The sequence below is a fragment of the Nicotiana tabacum genome, chromosome 3 (genome assembly GCF_000715075.1).
Source record: "Nicotiana tabacum cultivar K326 chromosome 3, ASM71507v2, whole genome shotgun sequence".
NCBI lineage: Eukaryota > Viridiplantae > Streptophyta > Magnoliopsida > Solanales > Solanaceae > Nicotiana > Nicotiana tabacum.
The window spans coordinates 198,623,316-198,635,593 of record NC_134082.1 but is presented as its reverse complement, the minus strand read 5'-3'; the positions used below and the strand labels follow the sequence as shown (position 1 = coordinate 198,635,593).

The window sequence follows — 12,278 nt, the reverse complement described above, 5'->3', positions numbered from 1 at the left end:
GATCTTCAAAAGAATGGTGAAATAGATGTTCAATAAGTTCGTTCAAGTAATAATTTGGCGGATCTGTTTACTAAGGCATTGCCAACCTCAACATTTGAGAAGTTAATATACAAGATTGGCATGCGGCGTATCTAAGCCCTTAAGTGATATTGTAATCAGGGGGAGTAAAAATACACAATGTACTCTTTTTTCCTTAACTAAGGTTTTGTCTCATTGGGTTTTCCTGGTAAGGTTTTTAATGAGGCAACAAGTAATACGTATTACAAATAATTATGTATTTCTCACGTTTTTTTTCCTATTAAGCTCTTAATGATGCATTTTTTTACATGGCCATCCAATAGGGAATGTTGTAATAATATGTAGATGAAGTCCATGTATGAATAGTTTGTGGATGGATTTTCACTTTATGTCCATCCCTTACACTATTTTACTATAGTAGTCTTTACTTTTTATGCCTATAAAAGGCTATGTAAATGGCACTGTAAAGACACACCAAAAAGAAGTGAAATACTCTTTCTTTCTATCTCTGTTTCTTATTTACATTTTACTAAATTACTTCTATTTTATAACACAATATGTTTCTAACTTCCCTCCAATGCACAAAAAAGGCAGAATGAAACTTAAACCATACGTCATTATTAAAGGTTAAACACATTCCGCCATAACAACTATTCCTATGTCATTGGAATTCTTTTTGTTAGATATCTTTATTGTCAATTTTGGATGAAGTTCACAATCAGTCATTCTTAGAGCTGTTACGTGGGGATTAATTAGTATTTATTTTCTACTGAAAATTTTGAACTAAATATCTTAATTTTAGGACAGTTCAGGATATTTGTGTTCCATTGCTGTCATTTCTATGTCAAATTTTGCATCATTCTTAACACCCAGCTGGGCTTTCTGCACCAAATCACATTGGAATGATCAGTGACTGTGGATCTATTGAGAAAGCTTTGAATAGATTGTCACAAAACCCATTTATCTGCTCCAACTTTGTATTGGGCCAGATCGAAGATAGTTTCAGTCCAGCACTTCTCATTTGCTCACTGTTTATGGGCTCGTTGTTCGCGTACAACTAAAGATGTATCCAAAAGAAAGGGGTTATTCTCTATGAATATGAAAGCTCCTTTTAGGGTGCAAACAACATTTCTCCCTTCCAAAACATTCATGTCAAAGATAACCTCTTTTTACGGATTCCAAGATGACATGTAAAACTTTGGATATTTGGTCCAAACATAAATAAAAAGCTAAATTTTTATGTTTGTGCCGGACTAACAATTCCTCTATTCCTTAATCACTTGTACACAAGCAACAAACAAAACTAGCATCCACATTTGATGGGCATAAACTACTTAAACATGAATGTATCTTTTTGTTGAAATGGTGATGTATTGCCACAGTACTATGCTAAGAAGTAGAATCTCTTATTTGATTAATGAGAAAATGTGATATTTAATGTGGTGGATCCAACTTCCAAGTTGACAGATTTGTGTTGACAACCAAGCTGGAAAGAAAGGCTTAGTATAGGTGCTCGACCAAAGATTCAGAAAACAAATAGGAACAAATTCTTACACCTCTAGGTACAACAATTTCATGTGCTTTTGCTTAATCTTCTTCTTTCTTTTAATTAAAAATCAAATCATTTGCTCCCTTTGATGAGAAATCTAACACAAAAATCCATGACCAATCCTTTGGAGTTTTCTCAGTAAATGTCGAGAATTTCAATAATGGATCTATTGCAGAGGGGACAATACCCTCGATTTAACCAAAGCTCTCTTGAACACACCCTACAATATGTATGTCCACATGGTATGAACGCTGCCCCTTTTTTCCTTCCCATGCACACGCAGCACATTGTATCATTTCCTACTCCTTCTTTGACCTCTCCTTTTGCATCGCAGCCGTCCGTTTCCTCTAATAATCTCATCAACGACATCCTAAATGGTGTTTCTTGTCCAGTTCCCGGCCCATTGTTATTGGGTCTCAACGGGCTTGTATTTGGTCCTGGGCCTGATATTTGACTTGGGCTTGAATCTTGGGCCGATCTCAAGTTACGCTCCGCCGCTAACGCCGCCGCCAAGTTCATCCCTGAACCTGCCGGAATATGAGCCAAACATACCAAAGCTGACTCTATTTCCGGCGGCGCTTGGCCTCCCACTCCCGCCGCCTCCGACGGTGCTTGTAGTGGTTCTTCGCTGTCGTCATCATCATCAACCACACTTAACGAAGCTGGTCTGAGACACAAGGTGGACCCACAACATGCAATGGGTCCGGAGAATCCTAACCGTTCAGTTAGACTCTTTCGTCGTCTCACGACACGATCGCTGCCGTCCATTCTTTCTCTTAGCAATTCAGCCATTGTTCTTGCTTCTAATATCCCTCTCTTTCTCCTTCCCTGCAACCCAAACCCAAAGATTTCACCTGTTTCACTCATTTCTCAAGAAAACAAAAACACCTTAAAATGAAAGAAAACACGTAACTTAATTATGCACTTTCACCAGGCAAAATAAAAAAGCTAAGTAGTGTGCATGAACACACAAGACAACACGGACATATATATATAATATACATGTATAAGCAGAGGCGTATTTTGAGGCAGGTTTTATGAGTCCAAAATATAATAAGGTCACATTTATTCTGAATTCATGTGTATAAATATAAAGGAAAAATAAAGGGTTGAAAAGAACAACGTACCAATTAAGATCAAAGGTAGAATAAATGAGAGGTAGAGAAAAGGACTGAAATCACGTGAGCAACATCAAGAATGATGAATAATTCTGAAAGCAATAAGGGCGCCACCACATGAACCTGCAGGCCAGCACCACCTTTCTGATTCAGTACTTTCACAAGGGATGAAAGTGACTTAACAAGAACTAGCACCAGTGAATGAATGTTAAAAATAAATAAATTAGCATATCCTATTAAAGAAGAATGGGAAAGGCGGTGTGTGAAGTATGGGAATTAAGACAATGAAATGTGGGTTTTACTTGTGATCTCATTGACAGCTGCTTGTTCGTGGAGAATGAAATGGAAGGGAGAAATATATAGTAGTAATGTAGTATAAAAGTATATATGAACTGGTTTTATTCTTCTTCTGCAAATGAAGCTTTGAAGAAACAAACAAATGACAGGACAATTTGGAAGGAGAAGAAGACGAAGGGAAGAAAAAAAAAAGAAGAATCATTGAGAGTGGTGGGGCTTAATGTAGATTAGAATTTGTAGTTTCTTGGTGGTTTAGATTAGATTAAAAATTAGTGTGTTTTTTATATAGTTTTGGTGTGGTCGCCGGCCAAAGTAAACAAAGAATAAGCGCTATTGAATAGGGTTTTCCATGTGCAGTTATTTAATCTCTATTCTCTAATTTAACCACACATATGAGACATAGCAGAAGTACTTTTGCACTAATCAAATGGATATATAGGAAAGTCCTAAAATGTTAGTAAAGTACGTAGAAATTTATCCATAAAATTTTTGTACTTAATGCTCTCTTGCTTTATTTTTACTACTACTAGTACTTTGCATTTTCCGTGACATATATTCTCTATTTTTAGGGTTAGGGTTGTTTAACCACACATATGACAGATAGCAAAGTCTCACCTATGAAATGGAAATAGGAAAATCCTAGAACATTTTTCTAATAACATACGTTAAATTTATCCATAACATTTTGCAGTCAAGCTGACCAATATCCCGTCCAAGCGGCAAGGCAGCGAAAGACGACATGATCTATTCCATATTACAACGTTCAGGGGACGACCAAGGCATACATAGTGTGAAAGAGCGTCATACCAAGTACATAGCAAAGGTCTCATGACTATATATAGTGGGGGAAACCCTTCGGTAAGTTTTTCACTTCATTCTCTCTCCCTAGTTCTCTCTTCTGTAATCATCAAAATGAAAAGAAGAGCGAAGCATTCTCCAAGAAAATATGTAAAATGGTCTCCACCATTGATTAATGGGAGCCATAACGGAAAATTTCAATAAGATTGGTTACCTCTATCTCATCTTATGTATTATTTTTCCAATTAGTTTATTGATCTGGAGTTTATTATGGTTGACTAAGATTTACCCCTTCATTTTCTTTAATTGATTTATTCAAAAAGGTACCAATATCTTTTGAGTCAAATAATTTGGTGCCGTCTGTGGGGATTTCTTAGTGAAATTTCCTAGTCTCTTCAAAATCAAAGACAAAAAACACAATTACCCACCAAAAAGAGTGCTAAGACAAAGCCCAACCCACGCAGGGCAAAGGTGTAGCATAGAAGGGGAAAGAGAGATGAATACAGTCACCAAGTTTAGAAATCATTGCCCCATCAACCGTCGAAATGCCAGATAAAACGAGCAACGTTACAAACTTACTCTCATTCACCGATTCATCGGATGGGGGTAAGGAAAGTATCATTTTGACTCACCTTCTGCTCTTTGCTCAAGCAGGAACACAAGTGCCGCGCGGGCGAGCGAGCAAAGGAACATCTCAATCAGAGAATGGGAAACTACTACAAGACAACCGAAATATCGCCTACCGATGACATCTCCAGAGCGGAAAGCAGGAATCAGACAAGGAAACTCCAATGTGTGCACAAAACGAACATAAGCAAAACAACAACGTTTCGTACTCTCCGACATTACACTCTCCAATGCAAACATTATCAAGCGAACTAGGACTCCCCTAGAGGATACCTGATTCTCCAAAAACTGGGACTGACGACGGTTTAATATTTCGACAAGTTCGAAATAAAACTCTTTAAGCCAAAGGGCCTTTGCTAAAAAGAAGAGTTCGACCTTGATCGAACGACGACGGGTTAATATTTCGACAAGTTCAAAATAACACCCTTTAAGGCCAAGGGACTTCGCCAAAGAGAAGAGTTCGACCTTGATCAAACGACGACAGGTTAATATTTCGACAAGTTCGAAATATCACCCTTTAAGGCCAAGGGCCTTCACCAAAGAGAAGAGTGCGACCTTGATTGAACGACAACGGGTTAGTATTTTGACATGTTTGAAATAACACCCTTTAAGGCAACACCCTTTAAGGCCAAGGGCCTTCGCCAAAAAGAAGAGTTCGACCTTGATCGAATGACGACGGGTTAATATTCGACAAGTTCGAAATAACAGCCTTTAAGGCCAAGGGCCTTCGCCAAAAAGAAGAGTTCGACCTTGATCGAACAACGACAGGTTGATATTTCGACAAGTTCTAAATAACACCCTTTAAGACCTTCACCAAAGAGAAGATTTCGACCTTGATCGAGCGACGACGAGTTAATATTTCGACAAGTTCGAAATAAAACCCTTTTAAGGCCAAGGACCTTCGCCAAAGAGAAGAGTTCGACCTTGATCGAACGACGAAGAGTTAATATATCGACAAGTTCGAAATAACACCCTTTAAGGCCAAGGGCCTTCGCCAAAAAGAAGAGTTCGTCCTTAATAGAACGACGATAGAGTTCGACCTTGATCGAATGACGACGGGTTAATATTTCGACAAGTTCGAAATATCACCCTTTAAGGCCAAGGGCCTTCGCCAAAGAGAAGAGTGCGACCTTGATTGAACGACAACGGGTTAGTATTTTGACATGTTTGAAATAACACCCTTTAAGGCCAAGGGCCTTCGCCAAAAAGAAGAGTTCGACCTTGATCGAACGACGATGGGTTAATATTCGACAAGTTCGAAATAACAACCTTTAAGGCCAAGGGCCTTCGCCAAAAAGAAGAGTTCGACCTTGATCGAACAACGACAGGTTGATATTTCGACAAGTTCTAAATAACACCCTTTAAGACCTTCACCAAAGAGAAGATTTCGACCTTGATCGAGCGACGACGAGTTAATATTTCGACAAGTTCGAAATAAAACCCTTTTAAGGCCAAGGGCCTTCACCAAAGAGAAGAGTTCGACCTTGATCGAATGACGAAGAGTTAATATTTAGACAAGTTCGAAATAACACCCTTTAAGGCCAAGGGCCTTCGCCAAAAAGAAGAGTTCGTCCTTAATAGAATGACGACAGAGTTCGATCTTGATCGAACGACGACAGGTTAATATTTCGACAAGTTCAAAATAACACCATTTAAGGCCAAGGGCCTTCGCCAAAGTGAAGAGTTCGGCCTTGATCTACCGACGACAGATTATTATTTCGACAAGTTCGAAATAACACCCTTTAAGGCCAAGGGCCTTCGCCAAAAAGAAGAGTTCGACCTTGATCGAACGACGACGGGTTAATATTTCGACAAGTTCGAAATAACACCCTTTAAGCCAAAGGGCCTTCGCCAAAGAGAAGAGTTTGACCTTGATCGAACGACGACGGGTTAATATCTCGACAAGTTCGAAATAACACCCTTTAAGGCAAAGGGCCTTCGCCAAAAAGAAGAGTTCGACCTTGATCGAACGACGACGAGTTAATATTTTGACAAGTTCGAAATAACACCCTTTAAGTCCAAGGACCTTCGCCAAAGAGAAGATTTTGACCTTGACCGAATGACAAAGGGTTAATATTTCGACAAGATCGAAATAACACCCTTAAGGCCAAGGGCCTTCGCAAAAAAGAAGAGTTCGACCTTGATCGAATGACGAAGGGTTAATATTTCGACAAGTTCGAAATAACATCCTTTAAGGCCAAAGGTCTCTGCCAAAAAGAAAAGTTCAACCTTATTGAACGACGACGGGTTAATATTTTAACAAATTCGAAATAACACCCTTTAAGGCCAAGGGCCTTCGCCTAAGAGAAGAGTTTGACCTTGATCGAACGAAGACGGGTTAATATTTTGACAAGTTCGAAATAACACCTTTTAAGGCCAAGGGCCTTCACCAAAAAGAAGAGTTCGACCTTGATCGAACGACGATAGGTTAATATTTCGACAAGTTCAAAATAACACCCTTTAAGGTCAAGGGCCTTCGTCAAAAAGAAGAGTTCGACCTTGATCGAACGACGACGGGTTAATATTTCGACAAGTTTGAAATAACACCCTTTAAGGCCAAGGGTCTTCGCCAAAAAGAAGAGTTCGACCTTGATCGAACATCGATGGGTTAATATTTCGACAAGTTCAAAATAACACCCTTTAAAGCCAAGGGACTTCGCCAAAAAGAAGAATCCGACCTCGATAGGACAACGACGGGTTGATATTTCGACAAAAGTTCAAAATCACACCCTCGAGGCTACGAGCCATCGCCAAAGAGAAAATTCAAAATGTTCCTAAGGCCAAGGGCCGTCAGAAAATATAAAGGGAAAAAAAGATCGGGACTCGCCATACGGGAATGTACCTCGCACCAAAGTCACGAAAAGCAAAAACAAAGAAAAGGTACAAGGCAAATAACAACGAAAAATTCTTCTTTATACAAAGTCACTGCACAAAGAGTCGCAGATTACATATGGCTTGAATCAATAGTCTAAAAAAATGAGAGAAAACAGACATGGACAACTATCTTTTCACTCGGCGTCATCATCGCCACCCTCTTCACCACCATTTCTAAGAAATTCTCTCTCGGCACCCGCGCCCTCACCAGCTTTTGGCATCGCTGAGTCATATCTATAATTGACACGAGCCTCTCGCGCCTTCGCCCACGCTCCTTAATATGCAGCCTCGGTAACATTGCCCGCCTCCCATAAACTCTTATATATATCCCGCTGGGCTTCAGCATGAACCCAAAGCTTGTGCAAGTGGCAGGGATCGGCGGCGGAGGAAGACTCGATTTGAGCCAACAGTTGCTCCTTTTCGGCCTCCAGAGCGGCAACTCGATCCCCCAAGATCGATGCTTATCGATCGATCTCACAAATGAATTCATCAAGCCTCGCCTCCCTTAGCGTGGCTGTCGCCATTTTCGATTCCTGCTCGGATTGGAGGACGCGGATAGTGTTCTCTAGGGCCACCGCCGTTGCCGTCACCAAGGACGAGGCACTCTCGATGCTCTCCAACCCAGCAACCTTTCTCTCCAACTCGACCAATTTTCCCATCCACTCCGCACTCATCGCCTCGACCTTGATAAGATTCCGATCCATTTCGGACTGCATTGACCTCAGTCTCCCCTACAGATAGTCACACTCTGCGGCTACCCCCTTGCCTAACTCAAGCTCTTCGTCCTTCACACGAAGTTGCTCCACGAGCACACTATTTCTGTGAACGGCCTCCATCAACTGCTGGTCTCTCTTCTCCAATTCCTCTCCAAGGGATCGAGCACCGGGACTCTCCCTCAGCCGCTCGTGCATCTCACAGCACTTATTGTAATAGCGCCGATATTTCTCCAACGCATTCAGGAAAATCTCAGTCCTAATGTCAGCCCTACGAGCACTCTCAATTTCCAACATGTACGTCTGCAAAACAAAAAGACGGGTTAAGATCGTATCATCCAGAAAAATAAAAGAAACATGAAAGAAAGCCAAAATGTACCCTCAGGCCCATAACGGCCACTTAATGCATCAAGTCGATATCAGGAACATTCCAAAGAGCCTCGTTCTCAGCAGCGGAGCACAAAATATCAAACTGCGGCACCAGATCCTCCGTGTCCCCTAGGAGATTAACATCCAAAGAGATCTCAAGAATACAGGATGGCCCTCCTGCATGAACCACCGAGTGGGTGATACCCTCCTCAAACATCCTAATATGATCAGGATCGAGGTTCGACTTGGATTTATAGTCGTCGACCACGACGCCCTTTCCTCTTTCATTAGCTGAGGAGGAAGCACGACCAGGTATGGAGGATGAGGGCACATCCAAAACCACAACGGCAGCTTTAGAAACCTGTCCCCCCATCACGGCAGGTTGCTGATCAACGACAGTGGCAGGAATCTCCGTCGACGGGCAGATACGATTTGCTGGATCCATCTCTATGGGCGGGGTGGTATCAACCCCCACCCTAGATCATGTCAAGGGAGAGTCGTCCCGATGTATTACAGTTGGAGGGGTTGTCTCGAATTCCACTCGCCGCCTCTTGGACGGCCCCTCTTCTTCCTCAGTACAGGGAGATTCACCCGTCAGACGAGCGGCACGAGTCGGAACCTCAGTATGAGAAGTGGCCTCCGTAGGAATAACCACAGCCATAGACTCAACTAAAACAGCCCTCGACGAGGACCGAGCGATAGATGCTGCAGCAGGGTGAGTAGACGATGCAGGGTGACGAAATGCTAATAGAGGATACCTTGCTCTCCGCACTCTCCCTGATATCAACAAACAACACATAAGAAACTAAGTAAAAAGAGAGGATAAATAGCAAATAGAAACGACATCTCACCCGTAAGGGGCCTGCGTCCAAATTTTTCATAAAAGGCCGACCATGTGCGAACCCCCGCCGTATGGGGAAGGATGGCACTCACCCACTCGCGGATACCTTCGATAGATGGAGGGGGCAATTTCTCGGCTGCAGAGACATAACAGGGTTTAGTATTGTAACAGAAAGCGGTCAGGCATCTCTCCGATTAAAAACATAAGAAACTTACGCGCAAAGTTCCACTTCTCAGATAACCCCATTGGATCCGCCACAAGGTGCTCATCTGCACATAGAAATAATTCTCGTAAAAATGACGGTTAGCCCTGTCGTCCATTTTCACTACCAGACTTTTCGACCTCCGAGGGCGCATGTGAATCATCGTGCCGCGAATGAGCCGAGGGGCGAAGATATTGAGCATGTGATCCAAAGTGATCTCACGACCGGCGAGCTCTGCTAACTTGAGCAACATAAAGAACAATTTATACAGGTACGACGAAAGTTGAACGGGGCATACCTCGTAAAAACGGCAGAAATCTACCACCGGGAGAGGGAGAGGAAGTGTTTACCCAATAAGAAAGGGGTAGGCGTAGAACACGCAGTACTCGGGGCGGTCAAAATGGACTATGTCGTCCCCTACCGCCGGCTGCATGTCAACGTAACAGGGAATTCCCCACCTAGCTTTTAACTCTGCAATTTCTTCCTTTTTTATAACAGAAGGGGACAGGTTCCGGCTCCTCCCCGGCGCGACTGCAGAAGTCAGTCCATTCTTTCCCAAGACGAGGCAAGATCTCGGCTATCGACGGGACCTCCTCATCTTCCACCACCTCTACTCCTCCGGTGGCCAGAGCAACATTTTCCGACGTCGGAATTGTGACAGGGAGGTCAACGCGAGAAGAATCACCAGCCATTGTATCAATTTGGTGTAGTAAAAAGACAATGGAAAGGAAGGATGAAAGTTTTCAGTTAACTGGGGGCGAGTGAAAATTTGGAGTATCAGGAAGAAAGTATATTCGCAAAATTCTTTCAAGCAAAGGTCAAGGAAGTGTGTCAATCGAATGATGTGTTCCTTCTATTTATAAGAGACATATATCACCCAAGCACGAAACCCAAGAGTCGCCAATCGAATATGATAGGGCACGAAACGTTTCGATTTCCTAGGAACATGTGTCATAATAGCGGCAACCACGAAACAACATTTCAATCCAAACGACGTTTTGGTTCCGAAACAGCCGCAACGGTCCAAGGATATCGAAAGAGTGTCGTCATCTCACTTAAAACCTAAGAAGTATAACCAAGGGATAAGTAGTCAGATTTCTCTCGGATTTGTAGCAATCATGATCTGTCTGCCTGGCCCGACAGGGGATCACCCCGAAAGATGGAGGGACTGACTGTATTGGTAAAAATCTGACCGCTGCAGTCAAGCTAACCAACATCCCGTCCAAGCGGCAAGGCAGTGAAAGACGACATGGTCTATTCCATATCCCGCACTCACAATACCCGTCGAGTCAGAAGAAACAACGTTCAGGGGACGACCAAGGCAGACATAGTGTGAAAGAGCGTCAGACCAAGTACATAGCAAAGGTCCATGACTATATATAGCGGGGGAAACCTTCAGTAAGGAGGGCGGTTTTTCACTTTTTTCTCTCTCCCTAGTTCTCTCTTATGTAATCTTCATAATGAAAAGAAGAGCGAAGCATTCTCCAAGAAAATATATAAAATGGTCTCCTTCATTGATTAATGGGAGCCATAACGAAAAGTTTCAGTAAGATTGGTTACCTCTATCTCATCTTATGTATTATTTTTCCAATTAGTTTTTTGATCTGGAGTTTATTATGGTTGACTAAGATTTATCCCCTCATTTTTTAATTAATTTATTCAAAAAGGTTTCAATATCTTTTGAGTCAAACAGTATGCATGTCAAAAATTATTTTTATAAATATATATTAAATATAAAATACGCTTTTGCAAAATTTTCGGCTTCGTCAGAACGTTCTCTGCTTAGTTTGTAATGAGTACTAGTACTTTGATTCCGTGACATATTGTTGGTCAATCTGACAAACCTAATACTTATTGACAAACCTAATACTTATTAGGTGTTAATTTCAGATTATTAAAATATTCTGTGAGAATAATTGAAGTTCTTAGTTGACACGCACTACAAACCTAATCCGAATTGAATTTAGAGGAATAAATAAATAAGTATTGCGTGGCAAAATCTCATTGATGCTATTGAGGTTAATTGCTCTTTGGCGGTCAATTATACTTGGTTTCCCTAGTTGTAATATTTGGTAGTATGTCCCTTTACAATTTTGAATTTAAGAAAATAATCTTTTAAGATTTCTTATGTATAAAAAATAGGTGTAAAAAAAGGTAGGGTCATAAAATTAAAAACAAGTTTGTAAAGAGCCAAAATCCCAATTGAGCCCAATTTTACTTGGCTTCACAGTAATAAAATATAGTAGTATCATCATTCTCTTAGAGGTCATTTGGTAGAGTGTGTTAGAGAAAATAATGTATGCATTAGCTTTGTGTATTAATAATGCTTTGTTTGGTACACTTTTTCAATCTATGTATAACTAATACAAACATTAGTTATACACTCTATTTGGTATTATCCTATATATAGCTAATGCATAGAAAACTATGACATTAGCTATACAAAGGCTATTAATGCATGCATTAGCATAGTTAAAGATAAAATTATCCTTAAAGTCCCTTAATTTAAAGAATATGGAGAGCATTTTAGTAAATAAATAAATTTCTTAAAAATTATGCAATGCATTTTAATTTTTAATACACCACACCAAATAATGCATAAGAAATAATCTCTGTATAACTAATGCTTGCATTACTAACCACTATATTACTAATGCACCTTATTTAACATTATTCTTATACTTCCTACCAAACGACCCCTTAATTTCTTTGTGATGGTTAATAAACAATAACCAAAGCCATAATTTCATTTCGGAGCAAAAAAACTCAATCCACTCGATAAAAATCGTACTCCTAGTTATGACTTTGTTATATAAAGCTATGGTAATCCTTTACTAGTCTATGGTTTTAAGTCCTAGTCAAAATAGTTATT

The 12,278-nt window shown here is 40.8% G+C and overlaps 1 protein-coding gene across 2 annotated transcripts; it reads right to left on the bottom strand.

Annotated features, from left to right (window-relative positions):
* Nucleotides 1-1,256: 1,256 nt before the first annotated feature.
* Nucleotides 1,257-3,259, bottom strand: LOC107816178 (uncharacterized). 2 transcript variants are annotated; one of them, XM_075250385.1, is made up of 3 exons: nt 2,988-3,259; nt 2,695-2,808; nt 1,259-2,395 (listed from the first exon to the last, which is right to left on the bottom strand). In XM_075250385.1, exon 3 carries the CDS (start codon nt 2,357-2,359, stop codon nt 1,703-1,705), a length of 657 nt encoding a protein of 218 aa, XP_075106486.1. In that variant the 5' UTR covers nt 2,360-2,395; nt 2,695-2,808; nt 2,988-3,259; the 3' UTR covers nt 1,259-1,702. The 2 variants fall into 2 exon arrangements, with proteins under 2 accessions (XP_075106485.1, XP_075106486.1); XM_075250384.1 differs by lacking the exons at nt 2,695-2,808; nt 2,988-3,259 and having other exon boundaries at nt 1,257-2,688.
* Nucleotides 3,260-12,278: the final 9,019 nt, after the last annotated feature.

What these genes read in the sequence shown, in the direction of transcription:
- LOC107816178 (XM_075250384.1), bottom strand. Translation starts at nt 2,434, where the DNA reads ATGAGTGAAACAGGTGAAATCTTTGGGTTTGGGTTGCAGGGAAGGAGA.